Raw genomic sequence first — 17,521 nt, 5'->3', positions numbered from 1 at the left:
TTTGTTACGTATCGCGCTGATGCACGTTTGTTTGCCTGGCACTTAAAAAATGCTACATGTATTTTGAATTCAAAATTTCATCCGTTAAAATTAAATGTTCATAATACGTAGAAAATGTCAGTTGTGTGGATTTCGAGAATTGCTCCACCACTGAGAAAAAAATGAGCATCATAGTCCTTCTTTGACTTAAAATTCCTAGTACAATTTTCAGATCGACAATTCAGAAAGACCTTCATCCCAAGTGCCACAAATCCACTAAACGACCACTAAACGGCTTCTAAACGACTCAAGTTCTCTACCTAAACGGAATATAGAAAGACTTCGTTTAGCAGACGGCAAACGACTCATGCATTCTAAAAATAGCAAAAAAGCTGGTGGCGCTCTCTGTTGGTGGGATACCCCACCCAGTTCAGCTTCATCGCTTGGAGGAGAGCTTTCTCATTTCCTCTGTACTGTTGTATGGTTTCGCATTGAAGTTATGCATCGCTAGAACTAGAACGGCGATACGATTGTTTAAATATTAAACTCCTATGAAAACCACCAGCACTGAAGCAAGTGAGATTTGATTAATGGTTGTTGGTGTTGATACCCACGTATCTGACCACACGACCATTCATATAGATTTTTGCTCAGAAAGTTAAAAGGCTATATAGGTGAAACTTGTCGAAACACATAGCAAGAAAAGGATAGCAATATAATGATGAATTGTAATACGCCATCTATTGATCAAACCAATGAAGCTGTGGAGCTTTCATTTTTTTTCTATGGATATTCAATTTTCCAGTCGTTTAAGCTTAATCTGTGGCGCTTGGGATTTGTGTAACCGCTGAAACAAATCTAATCCATATCCTAGATAAAGGATGCATATTCTCGTGAGATGGAACTTTCATTTTGCGCATTACCACCCCCCCCCTCCCTCCCCTCCCCCAATCGCGCTTAACACTTATTTCGCTTTCACTTCTTTTAACTCAGTTAAGTTTCGAGTTTTAACCTACCGAAAACTACCGATAAAATTTTGATGCGCCTACCGAAAACCGTCAAAATAATCTGGCCACACTGGCTATATTGACAACAAGAAAACACAAACATACGCAATCGTTTTGGTGCACAAAAATCAGATTTCGTTCACAAATGTTTTATCTTATCAGTTAGTGAATCAGTGCTAGCTGTAAACTATTCTAAAAATCATCCCTAAATATCAGTGCTCTACATTACTTGATGGCAATGTTTGCATGCTTTGAGGCATCCGTGCGTGTGCGCGCGTAACCGGTTGGAATAGTACTTGTGGGTGAAGGGGAGAAGGAGGGAGATACGGTGACTAATTTTGACATAATCGTCCTTGCGAAGTTCGTCCGTGCATGTGCATTTTAGCGGACGGTGAATGTAACATTGCACCATATATATATTAGGGCAGATCGACGTTGGAACGATCAGCAGAATCAGAAACACAGTGAAAACAGCACCAGTTATATTGGCCAACATGACCAATGAAAATGATGATCTCTCCATCACGAGCTGGTAAGTTCATTTGGTATTTCGCAAGTTGGATGCAGTTGTTGCACGTCCTTACATCAGATAAACATGCTGCATGTGCGACCAAGCATTATGTCGGATAGCGATTCTAACCAACGTGTTTCTCATTTGTTTTCTCCTTCACTAGCGATCGATGCCCGCGTATGGTTGCATTTGGCAATATTCTGCTGGACATCAGTGTAGAACTGAAGGATGGAAAAATTCTACATGATTTTGATCTGAAACCCGACGATCAAAGGGAAGTTCCTGCAGACAAACTGGCTGCCCTTGTCTCCGTTGCCGTAGAAACGTAGGTATTTGGTCAATGGCAAGTGCTCTCCAAAACACGCTACTGTAGCAGACTCATACGCATGGACGTGCATGTCATGTATCGTAAATAGGCCTTAGGTAGCGTGTGGCCTGTACATACGCATTTAGCGCGATGTAAATAGTTCATGCAGCCGTGTAGCTGCTGTAATTTACATTTGATTCAATGGTCTTGATTTCAGGTGCGGAAATCCAATCTATAACCCGGGTGGATCGGCACTTAATACGTGCCGCATTTTACGTGCATTGGGAGAGAAAAACATAATCTTTTGCGGAGCGGTCGGTGTGGACGAAAATGGTCAAATATTGCAGCAAATTTTGAAGGATTGCGCCCTCAACACATGGTAGGCGATGCAAGTGTTATGTGCGATGCGCCGTATAACACTCTCATTAATGGTCCTTTTCTTTTATTCTACACAGTATACAAACATTGCCCGATGAAATGACCGGAACGTGCATGTGTCTCATTAGTGGCGACAAACGAAGTCTTAATGCAAATATTGGTGCGTCATTACATTTCAAGAAGGAGTTTGTAAGTTCACGCTGGTGCCAGTCGAAGATAGGAGTGTGCAAATCAGCTGCCCACACCAACATCGATGAGGATGTGCGAATATTTTACATCGAAGGTTATTTTGTGCCGGAAAAGTTTCACATCTGCACGTACATCTACGAGCAGTACTGCAAAGGTACGGCCAACCTGCTGGTAACGAATCTGAATGCATCGTACATACTGCAAGAATTTACCACAGAGATGCGTTTCCTCGTGGAGCATGCCGATTTGGTGTTTGGAAATTTGGCCGAATTCATTGCACTAGCACAGATTTACAACTGTGATGATGTTGACGCACTCGCACGACTGTTGATAAAACCGTATCGAAAGCATAATCGCAACAAAATTCTCATCGCTACCGACGGTTGTCGAAGTGTTCGGTTATACTACGGTGCGGGGTCAAAGTTTGTGGCGGAATGCTACCCTGTGCCAGTGATTCAGGGCAACCTTGTCATCGACACAACTGGAGCCGGGGATTCGTTTGTGGCCGGGTTTCTGTACAAATTCATGAACGACGAAAGTCCTACATTGGTAGACTGCATTCGATACGGGTGTAAAGTGGCTGGGAAGGTTATACGACAGGTCGGATGTAACTTGCCCTCCAGCGTACCGTCATCGCCATCAATTGCCCCGTCTGCAAAGGAGGGAATGATTCCTTGAGAAGGTGTGTGCTCTCATTGTACACACGAAGCATATTACTAAAGCTGCATCATCCTTCAGGAGTATGTTCCTTTGCCGTTGTTTTTGCTACTTAATAGTTTTGTGTAGGTGCTTGCTGCGTGGTGATCTTGCTAATACTGCATTAGTCTGGTTAAGGGTCTATGTTACAAAAAGTTGTTAATCGTCAATATTTATAAATGCACTTTATGTACCTAAAATCGATGAAAGGTCATTAGCACGAAAGAAATGACTGATTGTTTGGTAATACATGTAAGTATACCAAAGATCACAAATCACCACAATGGATCAAACAATAACATTTAAAAGATTTTCTGTTAGCGCAAAGAAAAAAGACATCGATGTTGAAGAATATCAATGACCGATACTTACTACACTGTACATGTTTGGTTTTATTCCTTAGGTGTATGTCACCACCATACACAGTAATGAAAATAGGTAAGAAAAATAGATAAATAATTAACCATTTTAAAAAGTTCTAGTAGACCAGTTGTTTTCAACCTTTTTGCAGTTTTTCCCTCCATGTAGGATTTCATTCCTCACTCACAAGTTCATCAAAAATCCACCCCTCCCCCCCTCCCTCTGAGCGGCATTCCACACCGGCTGTAATAGACCATCTGCGGTTGCGTCTAAAGTAAATAAAGCCTAAAATCACTCTTGTTCATCAAATTTTCCTACCTAATTTAATAGCATAGAACGAGCAAGTAGAAATGCTCTATGCAGTTCTATGCAATTCTCGCCCAGTATAAAAGCACCTTTATTACAAGAGGAAAGTTCGAAACCCTAGACTGCTCGAAAATGACATACAGGCTGTTCCCGAAAAACGCTATTAATCTTGACCAAGGAGAAACGGTGTGTCGAATTTCCGCTTAAATCGGAAGTTTCGCGTTTTTAGCCAATAAATATCTAATTTCGGAAATGGAAAATTAAATTATCAGTCCGAAACAGAGTCATTTAACCCATTTTATGCTTTTTTGTAATAACACTTTTTGCGAGAGAGATCAACGGAAACTTAAAATTAAAAAAAAAAAACCTAGCCTCCTAGTTCCTAGATTTGTCCTATTTTCTTCTTAGGAGAGCATGAAACGTGTCTTAACATGGTCATCCCGAAGCGCCATAAATTTCCACAAATGACTGGATAATTAAATGTCCATCAAAAACCACGAAAGCTTTGAAAGTTCACTGGATTGCTCAATAGATGCCACTATTTAATCACGACTATATTGCTATATTTTTTGCAATGTGTTCACCTGCCCTCAACCAGTCATATGTTTTATAGTCTTCAAACATTTCGAGTAATTTATATTAATCACACGGCCATTAATCAGATACACGGGTATCAACAACATCGACAATAACAACATACAATAACAACAATATACATACATACAATAACAAATACATACATACAATAACAAATACATTATAAGGTTAAAAAAGAATCAAATATTTTTCGGCTATTCTTTCTCGCGTTTCTCCTACGAAAACAGAACAGCAGGAATGTCACACTGTCAGCAATTCAGTTACTCACAAACGTCAGATGTTGCTTCGAAGTTCGCACGCACAGTTGTGATGTACCAACCCAGTTTTTACAAACTTCACGTCTCGATATCGGACAACTGCTCGAATAGCCTGGTGTAGAATTTTAGTCAGAAAAAGACTGAAAATATATCGGGTGTAAAACATAGGAAAATTCACATTTACACGTGCCAGGGAGCTTGATTTTTCCACGGTAAACACACTGCGCGGGTGTGGCTGCTGCGAAACCTGCCGGTGCGACAGTGTAAGATACAGATACAGCTCTGCGTCTGGTTTCGGTGCAGGTTTCGGGTGCCCTGGAATAGCTAGAGAGTGTAGGCCAGCACCACACAATCGGTAAAATCGTGTTCGGTGTGCGGTCATCATCGTCACGCCAGTCCCTGGAACTTTCTTGGTATTTCGGGGGTGTCGGCACCAACGGGGGTGTGCTAGTGAATGGATGTGACAACGAATGTGCTAATCGATGCAATGGTAAAGTGAACAGGAACGGCTTTTTAGCTCAGAAAATTAGTTCCAGAACCCGTACCCGGACGTAGTGTGAAGTGCAGGGGTGCAAAACATCGCCGACAGCGTAATTGGCAATGAGTTATTGGTACGTAGCATCATCTTCTGTCACGACACAATGCATTTAGGGTTATCATCGCTGTTGGTTTTTGGAATGCAATCGGAAATGTGTGATTTATGTGCGAAAGTTTTGTAAATGGAATAACGCCTGAAGTGGACGGAGGTTGCGTTTGTTTCCTGGTAGCTAAGGATGGCTCAAGCACAAGCAGATGTGTGTGTATATTTGTTTGAGAGAGAGAGTGTGTGTGTGCGTGTATGAATCGAGTTTGCATACAGAGGCAACTGTGTTAACGACAGCAGCGACGAACTGAACGGTGGTAGCTCGGAGTAAAAAGGACGACTGGTCGGCTAGAGCCGCACAAATGTGTAGGTGTGTGCAAGTGCGAGTATGTACGTATACATTGGTGTATGTGTGTGCACGCGTGCGATGTTTTAACATCGTCCCGACGTATCCTTTGCGTGTGGGTTTGTTCGAGTTGTTTGAGTGTGTTAGATGGGCGGATACAGTTTTCCTTGCTGGTTGTTGTTGTTGTTGTTGGAGCGTGTCCTTTGCACTTTGCACTCGTGGTGTCTCTGTTGCAAAGTGCGGTGCGTATACTAAGGTTATTATTCTGGCTGTCGCTGCCGATTTCCCGGCTTTCTCGCAATGTGGAAAGAACCGAACGTTGGGCGGTTTGGGTAGATGTGTGTGACAGCTTTCTACTGAAACCCAAACCCCCTTCCTCGCTCCCCCATGGCCGAAACATCGCCGGCCAAAGAAGGTACCTTTGTTTTGTTTTCGCTATCATTTCTGAATTGGATGTTTCTGCTAGTAGTGTAACTACTGCATCACGCTCCCGGGAATCCGAGAGGGCTTTCATTTCAAGGAGTTACCCCCTTTTATCCGATGATGGATAGGCATGCAACGGTGCAGTAGCAGTGCCTTATCATTTTTTGCCAGCTGAACAATGCTTCTCGAAAGCTCTTCTTTCTTTTAAATTAATCCGATGTAGAGATATGGTGGAGCTCTGTGGCGGTACACTTTCCCGAACGTGCGCGTGTGTCTGTCTGGAAGCAATTTATCAATTCATCAACCGACGGGTAAAGAAAACAAACCAAGCAACCAACCCCCAAGGCCTACACGATTTGCTGGTGGTGGTCTTTCTTTGCACGCTACCCAGGAAAACCCAACGTAAGGAAAATGCGTGCATATGAAGCTCCACAGCGTCGTGCGTGAGTGCGGGCGTGCTGTATGCGCGATTTTTGCGTTTTGCTCATCATGGTTCGTGCACGATGCGATGCTCGCGTATACCAGTACTGCGATGAATTATGGTGTGCTAAGTATATGATGAGTGGTTGCGTTTTCATTAATGGCAGCATTTTTGTTTTATTAGTAATGACCATGTACCATTTTGGCGACAGATGTTGCACTAACCTACTAGCCTAATTTGCATTTTCACACGTTATGTTTAACGATGAGTATGACTAATAGTATTTTATTTGATCCGGTTTGAACGACCAGATCGTTCGTAAGAAAAATAAAAAAGAAAGTTAGTCTATAAGAATTGAATGACCTGATTACTTTCTTGAACGCATCTTATACGATCTTAAAAGATCATACATTCTTAGCAAAAAAAAACCTAACACGTTGATTATACGTAAACATTTTAAATATTTCAATAGAGTTTGAACCATACTGTCGGTGAAAAAAAGCTATTGATGTAACTAAATGTTGTATCTATATTTGTGCGAAGCTCAACATAGCCAGCGCTTTTTAAGGCAGTTTAATTTTTTTTTTTACTGGCCACTTGCGATGAACGGGGCACCTTTCGATGTAAGCTCTGGAAATCAGTACGGCGGCCGGCCTTCACTTGATTCTCAGAATGGTCGTGGTAACCTTTTTCTCTACTTCATTGTTTACGAGAGAAACGCGTCTGTGAGCCCAGCAGCAGCTAACCCTCGACGAATATGTTTAGGTCCAGGGAGACCTTCAGACATTGATCGTAGCGTGTACGATCGCCAGCTGAGCGGATTTGTAGTAAAATAGCCCCGGGCTTTGATGGTTACGTTTTCGACCCAACCGGAAGGCGTGGGTGAATATGGTAACAAACGTTACCAAAATTGAACCAAAATATGTGTTCAGCTTCGCGACAAGGCTTGATAATATAAATTACGTGATTATTTTAATATTATTTGTTTTGCCGTTCCAAATAGCTCCGCCCAGTTAACATAAAGTTTATAGATGGTCCTAGGTAATACAGTCAAATTTCCAAATTTCTACACATATGGCTAGGAAATAATACGTCATTTGCCCATTTATTGTGTAACAAACTTGCAAACTTAATCACGGTTTTGACATTTTTTTTTCATTTAGGTCCTGAAGTGCTACGAAACTTTGGTACAATGATCGTAGCACGTTAAGCCACGGTGATACTTAAACAAGCGAACAACTCAAAAACACAAAAGTAGTGTCTGAAATTTAGTTTCGGCTGTTACGGATACGTAACGATCAAATAAGAGTGGATCAAGCATTAGCACAACAAGGGGGGAAGAAAAGCACTGACAACCCCTATTGATCCTTCGGTGGATCGTTTAGTCATTAATTTAAGAAGATCTGCATCCATAAAAGAGGAACAACCTACGACACTTTTAGCAGCACCAATACTAGACTCCGAACTGAAGCAAGTCAAATCGCGGTATAATGGCGGGAAGCATTAAGCAAGGTACATACTGCGTGAAAAAATTGCACCAATGATAAAGATTTATGAACCAGTATTCTAATCCTTCTGTTTTTTTAGAGGATGTCTGCTACGTGGTAGCAAAGTACGATTACGAGGCACAGGGTGCCCAGGAGCTAGATCTGAGGAAAAACGATCGTTATCTTCTGCTGGACGACAGCAAGCACTGGTGGAGGGTGCAGAATACACGCAATCAGTCGGGTTACGTGCCGAGTAACTACGTTAAGAAGGAGAAAAAATCTGTCTCACTGTTCGACAGCTTCAAGAAGAAGGTTAAAAAGGGTTCCGGCAGCAAAACGCTTCCGAACTGCTCGCCTTCCAGACAGGTCGATAGTCCCACAATGAGCCGAAGATTACCACCGGACCCTTCGGAGGCTATTGGTAAGGAAATTGTGCGAATATGTTTGCAGATTTGCACGCTACAATTGATTTTATTTACAAATTCTTACCGTTTATTTTTCTTTTTTCTGGAACACATCATCAACATCTTCTACTTCGTGCATGTGCGCTCTCTGGCTGTATCGATGCTACAATGCTGTCTACCGGACAAATGTACTATTATCATTCTATAGCCTCTACCCCGATAGGTACTGCCATAGTGAAGTATAACTACCAAGCTCAACAGCAGGATGAGCTGTCGTTGACAAAGGGAACACGAATACTGATACTGGAGAAATCAAACGACGGCTGGTGGCGTGGCCAGAGCGGCTCAGCGACCGGCTGGTTTCCTAGCAACTACACGACGGAAGAGAACGAAGACGATACACTGCATACATACGCGATGGCAGAAAACGTGCTTGATATTGTTGTGGCGCTATACTCATTCAATTCTAACAACGATACCGAGCTATCGTTTGAAAAGGGCGATCGATTGGAAATTCTTGATCGACCAGCGGCTGATCCCGAATGGTAAGAATGAACATTACAATTTAGCCACCTCACAAATATTTAAATTGAATTCAAAAAATAACCAACTACTTGTTGTCTGTTTTACAGGTATAAAGCCCGAAATAATAATGGCCAGATAGGGCTCGTACCGCGTAACTATTTACAGGAACTGTCTGAATACTTAGCTCAACCATTTCGGAGCAATGGAAGCGGCCCGGATTCGTTAGACCGACGGCCTAACGATGCGCAATCGAATAACAACAATTCCAACACGAACAACAGCAACAACAACAACTCTCAGCAACCAGAAAGACCCCATCTGACAGGGAAAAGCTGGTACTACGGTGCTATTACTCGAAGTCAATGTGATACGGTGCTAAACTCTCACGGACATGATGGAGATTACTTGATTCGCGATAGTGAAACGAACGTAAGTGGTTTTACCCTTTTTTCGTCGATTCCAAAGAAACTCATCAAGCAGAATGGTATGTTTAGAAACGGTGGATCTAATCGATGCTTTGTATTACAGCTGGGTGACTATTCCGTTTCGCTAAAAGCTCCTGGACGCAACAAGCACTTCCGCGTGCACGTCGAAGGTAATATGTACTGCATCGGGCAGCGCAAATTTCACACACTGGATCAACTAGTGGACCATTACCAAAGAGCCCCCATTTACACTAACAAGCAAGGCGAAAAACTGTATCTTGTTCGACCATTGCCGAAAGCAAATGGTACCTAAAACTACGAGCAAATGGAAAAGTCTCCTGGAGATGCTAGTAAGCATATTATGGTCAAATGTGCCACGTATTGGGGGTGTGAGGTAAAACAGTGGACAAAGATGACCCATCATCATAGCATTACAAAGACGTGTGCGGTAAAAAGTGCAAGTGGATAAAATAATTCGATGCGCAACGTTCGATAGGTTAATGTCGCAATTTTTTGACTCAACTCGGTTGCCTGATTCCCGATTTGTTTTTAAATCATGTTCGTGTTCATGATCGTGGCGGTATTGAAATGAAGTTGTCTGTTTTATTTTATGCGTTGCAAGTAGTCTTCTGTTCAATGATTTTATTTGTTTGTAGCCGTTTTTATGCTTGTGTGAATTTTAGTTTTCATGTGTTTGTGAATTTTAGTGTATCGCCTTTTTAAACTCAACATGCGCTGTGTGGTGCACTCGCGAGAGTATTAAATGAAGAGTTTATTTTCCAACCGTGTGTATATGTTTTTGTAACATCGAATCTTACGACCATTGAGATCATTAGAAATGATCTCATTGGTGTACAATTTTGAAGCAAACCACGACACATTGCAACAAATCGGTGAATTATGAGCTCTTCGAATTGCTAGCTCGATATAATGATAATTATAACCGTAGTAATTTATTTCAAAGCAGCTAAGCTTTAGTAAAACAGTAGTTTTTTTCTTCTTCTTTTACTCTGGCTAACCTAGGATTGGCCGGAATCTATTGTGTGAAAATAATTTTAAAATATAAGACAATTTTTCGGTTAAAAATATTCTGAGCGAGCGTTGTTCTGACCTACTGCAAAAATAATTTTGAAGTTATTTTTAGCATTCCGCAAATGCGTGAGAGATCGAACACCGACTAAGAACGGGAGACGAAAAAAAAATGCTTCAATCATGAGTAGACGAAAAGTAGACGGTTTCTTTGGCTTGCGTCTATTCAATGAGACTAAATTAAAAGGAATTCTGCTATGTAAACATAGTTCAAATGACAACCAAAGGGGTGAATATTTTAAACCATTCATTATACAATTATGGGTACGTGTACGAGAACCGTACTTAGATCCTTACAACATGGTGTAACGTCCCTATGGTAATTTAAAGTCGTGAGGAATTGCTACATCGGTCCATCCTCACGAGTAACGCAACGACGCATATGCAATTGTAGGCATTTATTTTGTTTCTGTTTAGTAGATTCCGTACTTCCCACAGTCAGAATACGTGTGAGCGTCTACGATACATAGATTTACATTGGAAAAGATGCAAATCACGCCAATAAAGGATTAAAACTAAGAAATAGTAGTACATCTATTTCGTGCATCTATTTGTGTTGGTGAATCACCTATCAGGGCAATGGATCAGATTAGCAATGTACTTTCACTTTGTGTCTCAGAGCTCGTATCATTTTTGTTTTGTGCTTACGACAACAAGGGAACAGTCAAAAACGTGGAAATGAGTGTTGATTTTCAGACACCGATGTGTACTCTTACACCATAACATAAATCCGGCCACTAGAAATGTTGATCTGATTGATAAATCATGCACACCAAGTTAAATACCACCAACCACCCCTTGCACCATTAAAGCGTGCTGCAGAGCAGTATTTTCAAATGATCGATTCGGTGGAAAAGGAGCTACATTGCATGCAATGGTGCTGTTGTTTCTGTTTCAGTTTGGTCGCGCTTGACCACTGCTTTCAATAGCAGACACAGTGGTTCGCCTTTTACCCGTTTTAATCCGAATGCAACTATCATAAATATGTATACCAATGTGGCAGCATTGTATCTATACCCATACTCATTCGTGTACAGAAGAAGTAATAACGAAATATGCTTTGGGGTAAGGTTTCCTCCTCCATACCATTTAGCATTCTCATTCCTTGCTTACACCGCTAAACGTATCGTTAAAGAAACGTATTCGTAACCTTGCTAATATAGTCGATTCATGATATGCATGATTAGGGGGCGATCAGCAACGTGCTAAGGAACGGAAGAAGAAGAAGAAAAAAACACATCGCTCAACACGGCAGTTGGGTACGCCAAGAATGGTACTGCGATGATGATCTGATAATTTTATACAAGGTAGCACGATGTGATGGAATTAGTAATTTTGATACTTCCTTTTTATAACGACGAAGGAAAAGCAATTGATTTGGTCATAAAAGAAAGACACACACGCACATCGACATATGATGCTTTCAACGGCCACAGACTGTCTAAACGTTTCGCCGTAAGATACGCGTGTCTAGCGTATAGTATAAGCGTAAATTGGTGTTGTGAAGTTATCTACCCTTTCCTCTTTCCAACTCATGGGGAACTTGTCACTGCTACCTTTATTGAAGGGGGTTGGAGTTTGCGGTTCCATACTTTTGTTCAAATTGGCTGAACTCCTCCATACACTACCAAACGGCTTTGTTTTACACCAAATTCACAGTGAAGATAAAGAGCTCGTTTCTAACATTGAGTCACAACTTATGGTGATGTGATCTACATTAGCATTCATTCATCGCAAAGCATTAATGTAAACAAATTCGATCCTTCTATTTTGCTTGCGCGACTGTGACAGTATGCATTAAGCGCCTGTAAAGTGCGAGCCTATCGACAGATTCTGGTAAAGTGTGTATTGAAGTGTGTGAAAAAAGTAATGGAAAACTAAAACTGGAAGAGCTCGTAATATCGAACCATTGGCACTAATTTTCTGCGAGGTAAAGATGGATGGAGCGAACGAATCGACGTTATACATATAGCTAAAAACTACCTACTTCTTACATCACATACCCACGATGCGGAGTATAATAGGTGTACGAAAATAGAATAATAATAATAAAAATAATAATAATAATCGAATTTCGCGGACATGCCTTTGGGGACGTAAGGTGATTGTATTGCAGGATACACGAAATGGGCTGCTAAGTGCCATTTTAAAAGAGATTTAGTCCCTAACAGCACGTAACACGAAGCAAACTTGCAAAGAAGAGCGAAACAAACGGCGATAGAAGTATAGAGAGAAAGAGTGATAGAGGGAGAGAGAGAGAGATAAAGAGAGACCGAGCAACAGAGAACAAACAGTAATCTGGTAGCATTTGGAAATACATTAGCTACTTTATGTTTTACTGGATATTAATTTCGCTTGAAAAGTCTATTGGACAAGCCCGTATGCAAGATAATGCGGACGAAATAGTGTCGCCGCATAGGTTTGAAATTTATCAATATAAAACACACACACACAACAACACAAATATCAGCAAGCGAAGTTAGCTATGTTTCTGTACGGCAACTGCTGATATAATTGCTGACCCTAGGGTAAGAGGACAAGAGTAGTGAAATTGTAGAAAATAATTTTCGCTAGAAACAATCCCCGCTAATCGAATCTCTTCCAATCGAAGCCAATCCTCTCCAATTGAATGTACGTATGTGTGTGTGTGTGTTTGTGTTGCAAACAATTCCTCACCCCAGCTATGATCATCAAGATGTTGAACGAGAACCTCTTCCAGGATAAGAAAACTCCCCGTTAAAATCATAAACTTATGCTATTCTTTGCTACTTCACATTCATCATACGCGTTTAAGACAGCATTATGTTAAGTAAGCGTTAACAAACACACATACCGAGAGCGAGAAGCGATCGAGAACGAGCAAAACACGGGACTCATCGCCAATAAAATCATTGAAGACAGGGAACATTGGGCGAGCGGGCAATTGAACAGCGCAAGAGATAATTAGCCGCAGAACCAGGCGTTGCGGTTTAACGATAGAAATGAAAAATGAATCATCCTAATACCAAAATATACAAGTAATATAGAATACGATAAATAATAAAGTAAAACAGGAAATAATTGCAAATATTCGTGGCCGGTGGACAATTGTGAACAAATAAGAAAAGAAAAGACTCTTCACAAGCGTAGATACGTAGCGCGGCGGAGCGGTGCTGTGAAGGGTTGGACCGAAATGATTTGGGCCGAATAGGTGTGTATACCCGGGTGCTTGTGTACTGTACTTCCTTTGTAATTGAAATAGTAGCGCCGGACGGGTCGTTTTAGATCAATATACCCCTCCCCACAACTCAATGACACACAGACTGGAACCGAGTGAACTAGGGAAAGTATATGCATGGTAAAAGGAGTATAGGGTGTGAACAGATGAGAATATTGTATATCGTGAAGAAGAGATAAAAAAAACTAAGTCATCGCAATAAAGGTAAGATCCATGAAATCTAGAAACAAGAAATACTCAAAAATGTCTTATTATTTCGACTGCCTCCGTATGTTGTTTTCATCTACTAAATCCACGTTAGGGGAAGTAGTGTAATCGTACAACGGTAGGGGTACGAATGAAGAGTGGTAAAAAGACCTGTGATGGGATTCCTCTGCACTGATAAGTCTAATCAACCAAACGCTTTTTGATGTGTTCAAACCAATGTTCTTATTTTTGTTTTGTTTTATTCAATCATTTGATGTACATAACTCGTTCAACAACATTCAGCTAGGCATTTGGTCGCAGTTACAAAATAACACTGAATTTCAATAGGGTCCTTGCGCTCAGAAGGATTCTATGAAAAGTATATACCAAAGTGGCCGGATTGGTTGAAGGTAGTGAAGACGATTTCTAATTTGTATGTTTTTAAAAGGTACATTGTCGAGCGGAAGGTGTCAGAACAGAACAGTTACCGCTCGCTGGGGAACGTGTGGTACGTCTTCAGTTTTGGTAGTCGTCGTCATTGATTCACGTGACTTTCTCTCCATCTTTATCTTCCTTTTCTACCATCGTTCTATTGCCTAGGATGAAAAAGACGGGGAAGTGAGATCGATCGTCGTAGGTCGTTTGCGTTCGGTTGTATGATCCATTTTTTAAGTTTTTCATTTTTTTTCCTGTTTTTTATGCTTAGTAGTAGTAGTTCGTTTGTCGTGTTAGCCCATGCCTGGGGTAGTAGGTAGCATTTCCAAACCGTTGCGTCGTCTATTCAAAGTCAACTGATGCCTGCTGGTCGATTGTATCCTGTCGGAAAGTTTCTACGTCGGCCTGGCTGTCGGCATGGATGACCTTAGCCTTGGTGCCGGGCTGTTTGGTGGGCGTTGTAGAAAGAAGGAAAGAAAAAAATTAATCGTCGTATTTGTCGTATATACAAAATAATTTGAGTTGAAATAATTTTACCTTTGGGTGCATCAGCACAAATGGAAGTTCCGCCGACAGCTCGCCGCCGAGTGCGCCGAGGAAAAGCTTAACCTTTACGGCATACGATATGATAACGCCGAAAGCATCTCGCTGATCCGGTTGAGCCAATCTACAGAAAGGAAATGGAAGAATTGTTGGTGGCATAAGTATTGTTGGTACACAATACTGAAGGGAAAACATTTATTACGCTGGTACTTACAGGGTTGTCGAAGCCAAACACTGATCCTGACGCTTGATCTGACCGTCCAGGGCGATGCCACGTCGCTGCTTGTTCGAGGATAGCAGCGGCGTGAGGTACATTACCTTCTGCAGACTGGAGCCGGGCTGAATTGGGCAACCCTCGCTAGTCTCCAGCGATGCCACTGTGTTGCGGTAGCTACCATTCTGGAACAGCACCACATCCACACCCTGCTGGACCATGGCCTTAATCTTCTTGACCATTTTGTTCGAGTTGTTGCGGATGCAGATGTTGACGCCTATTCGCTCCCCGTGCAGGTACAGCTGCTTGTCTAGTGTGACCTCGAGCTCCAGCTCTCCCGGGCTTAGCATAAAGTCCTTGCGCACCAGCGTGCACGGCTGCTGGCCCTGCTTGGTCGGTGCGAACTGGATCTTGCGTATGCCGAGCGTCACGGTGCTGCGACGGTGCGTACGATCGGTTTCCGACTCACCGGCAAAGATCTTCACGTAGTACGACACACCGCACGGGTCTCCGTTATCATCTTCGCCCTGCTGCAGCGTGACCGAAGACGGGGCATTCGGCGAGATGTTGAACGTGAACGGGATGGCGTTCGAACCCAGCTTCTTCAGCAGTCGCTCCTGGAGCTTGGTCTGCTCCTTGTCCGACTTTTCCGGACGCGGGTAGATCTGTTCGGAAGCGAGGCATAACTCCTTCTGGAAGTTTAGTCCCATCACCTCGTCCTCTTCGCGGCCGTAGCGGAAACTGCAGACAATCTGACCGAATACCTTACGGTTGTCACGAATGTACTCATCATCGAGGACGACGATACCATCTAATGGGCGAGAGAAACAGTGCTATTTCAATCACCTTAATATCACAGCGCATTTGTATTGGCTTAATATTTAAATTAAATGAAAATTTTCAATTACACTTAACCGATAAATCAGATTTATCTAACGCATCTAATTGCAATTTAAAATAAAGGAACAGAGCTTGGCTTCGGCGTGTAATACACCTGGGTATTGGAAACCTATAAAATATCCTTAATATGAACATGACATGATTGCTTTGATGATGGTTTCTTGGTAACGGTTTTGTAACGATGAGGCCGAAGAAGCTTCCTTTGCATAACGTATCTCCCGAGGGAGGCAGACAGGGGGTTGCATTGCGTTTCTAGCCACCAAACATGCAAACTTTGAATACACACCGATCGGTTCAACGCCGGAAACGTGGTCTACAAAGTCACGCTTGCCCATGTACAGCGTAACCTTTCCATTAGGGGCGCACTTCTTGAAGACTTTGAAATTGTAAACCATTTTGATGTATTTTCTGTTTTCCACAAAATTGATACACAAAGGCACACACACGCGCACAACGGTTTACAGGTACAGGTATACGATATCACACTTTCACTGCTAGATTTTGCACAGGATGTTGTTTGTTAGCTCGGTTGATTTCACAAGAAAGTTTTTTCGATGGGAATGAAGCTTTTTTTTGTAGATTTTGTTTTTTAGGTATGAAATAATGCTTATGATTCGTGTCACCACCAGTGGAGGGATCACAACCGTCGTTCCTGTCGATGAACGCAAACTGAATTAGATACCGTGGGTTCGGCGCCATTTATACGCTTTTTCCGCACGTTCCCTTCAGGGCGGTGTTGCGTCGCACACATTGCTGCTGATCCAATTACGCGTGGTCCGAATCCTGCCATTCGCCGGTCAGCTCCGTTCGGCATGCGTCCATCGATCGGTCACAGCCGTTGTTGCTGTACCTGTTGTGCGTCGGTTTGGTGTCTTAGTGTGCTCGTGATTCAGGCAGCAGGCTATGAGCGGCCACACGTCTTTTGCGCTCCGTTGGACACGAGCGCACGAACAAGAAGTGCTTCTTACAATTGGTAGGTGAAATGTTTTTCCTCCCGGGATGTTTTTTTTTCGTTCTGCTTTTTCGGCGAAAAGCCCCGAAGTATGGATGAGTACATGCATGAAATGTGCAACGGACACTCGTGGCATTCGGCAACATTTTTTTGGCGGTAAACAGCACGTGTCAAGGTTTTTGTTTTTGTGCAAAGCATGTGTTGGGCATGTTCGGGGTTTGGGAATAATTACTTGGAGAAAGCAGGATCTCCATAGAAGATCTCCCTCCCCGACAATTTTGATCTCCTTCTCTGACCTTTGCTTTAGCTTAAGTATAGTTTGATAGTAAAACAATGTATAAATCACACCGCACACTGTCTATGACACAAACAAGATGGATCAAAATGTGTGCCCCGAGTTAGCTCGGTTAATGCCTGTTAAAGGAGGCGCTTGGTGTTTCGTAACAAGGGACAAGTAGTCAAGCTCAATAAATATTGCGGCGTATCATGCCTATTATTGACACATTTACGACCGTTTTGGGTTCCTTTTTTGTAATGAAGTCTGTAGAAACTACGAACCGTAAGCAAATGTTCGTTGAAAGTGACATTGGATTAGACTGGATGGCGATGATTCGGCTCCCTCTTCCCATCAATTAGGGTAATGTGATCAGATCGATTTTCCTTGGTCCTTGGTAGCAGTGGCCAATTGGGTCTACGCTACTGCCAACATCTATCCACGTACGGCGGAAACACGTGACCGAGCGGCACGACCAACTGACTGCCAGACGGTACTGCTGTGAGGTAG

General features: G+C 42.3%; 3 protein-coding genes across 6 annotated transcripts; 2 read left to right on the top strand and 1 right to left on the bottom strand.

Moving 5' to 3' along the window:
- The first annotated feature begins 1,069 nt into the window (after positions 1-1,069).
- On the top strand, positions 1,070-3,345 carry LOC120903487 (adenosine kinase). Its single transcript, XM_040312946.1, has 4 exons — positions 1,070-1,518; positions 1,661-1,822; positions 2,022-2,183; positions 2,260-3,345. Exons 1-4 carry the CDS (start codon positions 1,481-1,483, stop codon positions 3,047-3,049), a joined length of 1,152 nt encoding a protein of 383 aa, XP_040168880.1. The 5' UTR covers positions 1,070-1,480; the 3' UTR covers positions 3,050-3,345.
- A 1,327-nt stretch (positions 3,346-4,672) lies between these two features.
- LOC120900321 (cytoplasmic protein NCK1) lies at positions 4,673-13,741 on the top strand. Of its 4 annotated transcripts, none has more exons than XM_040307149.1 (6): positions 4,673-5,198; positions 7,524-7,872; positions 7,948-8,268; positions 8,460-8,796; positions 8,884-9,205; positions 9,305-13,741. In XM_040307149.1, exons 2-6 carry the CDS (start codon positions 7,851-7,853, stop codon positions 9,512-9,514), a joined length of 1,212 nt encoding a protein of 403 aa, XP_040163083.1. In that variant the 5' UTR covers positions 4,673-5,198; positions 7,524-7,850; the 3' UTR covers positions 9,515-13,741. The 4 variants fall into 4 exon arrangements, with proteins under 4 accessions (XP_040163083.1, XP_040163085.1, XP_040163084.1 ...); XM_040307151.1 differs by having other exon boundaries at positions 4,676-4,799; XM_040307150.1 differs by lacking the exon at positions 4,673-5,198 and adding an exon at positions 5,209-5,540.
- A 169-nt stretch (positions 13,742-13,910) lies between these two features.
- Positions 13,911-16,464, bottom strand: LOC120900322 (arrestin homolog). Its single transcript, XM_040307153.1, has 4 exons — positions 16,072-16,464; positions 14,886-15,696; positions 14,666-14,795; positions 13,911-14,572 (listed from the first exon to the last, which is right to left on the bottom strand). Exons 1-4 carry the CDS (start codon positions 16,178-16,180, stop codon positions 14,471-14,473), a joined length of 1,152 nt encoding a protein of 383 aa, XP_040163087.1. The 5' UTR covers positions 16,181-16,464; the 3' UTR covers positions 13,911-14,470.
- Positions 16,465-17,521: the final 1,057 nt, after the last annotated feature.

Source organism: Anopheles arabiensis, chromosome 3, assembly GCF_016920715.1.
Source record: "Anopheles arabiensis isolate DONGOLA chromosome 3, AaraD3, whole genome shotgun sequence".
Taxonomy (NCBI): Eukaryota; Metazoa; Arthropoda; class Insecta; order Diptera; family Culicidae; genus Anopheles; species Anopheles arabiensis.
The sequence above is the reverse complement of the archived record's forward strand: the minus strand, read 5'-3'. Positions and strand labels throughout refer to the sequence as shown.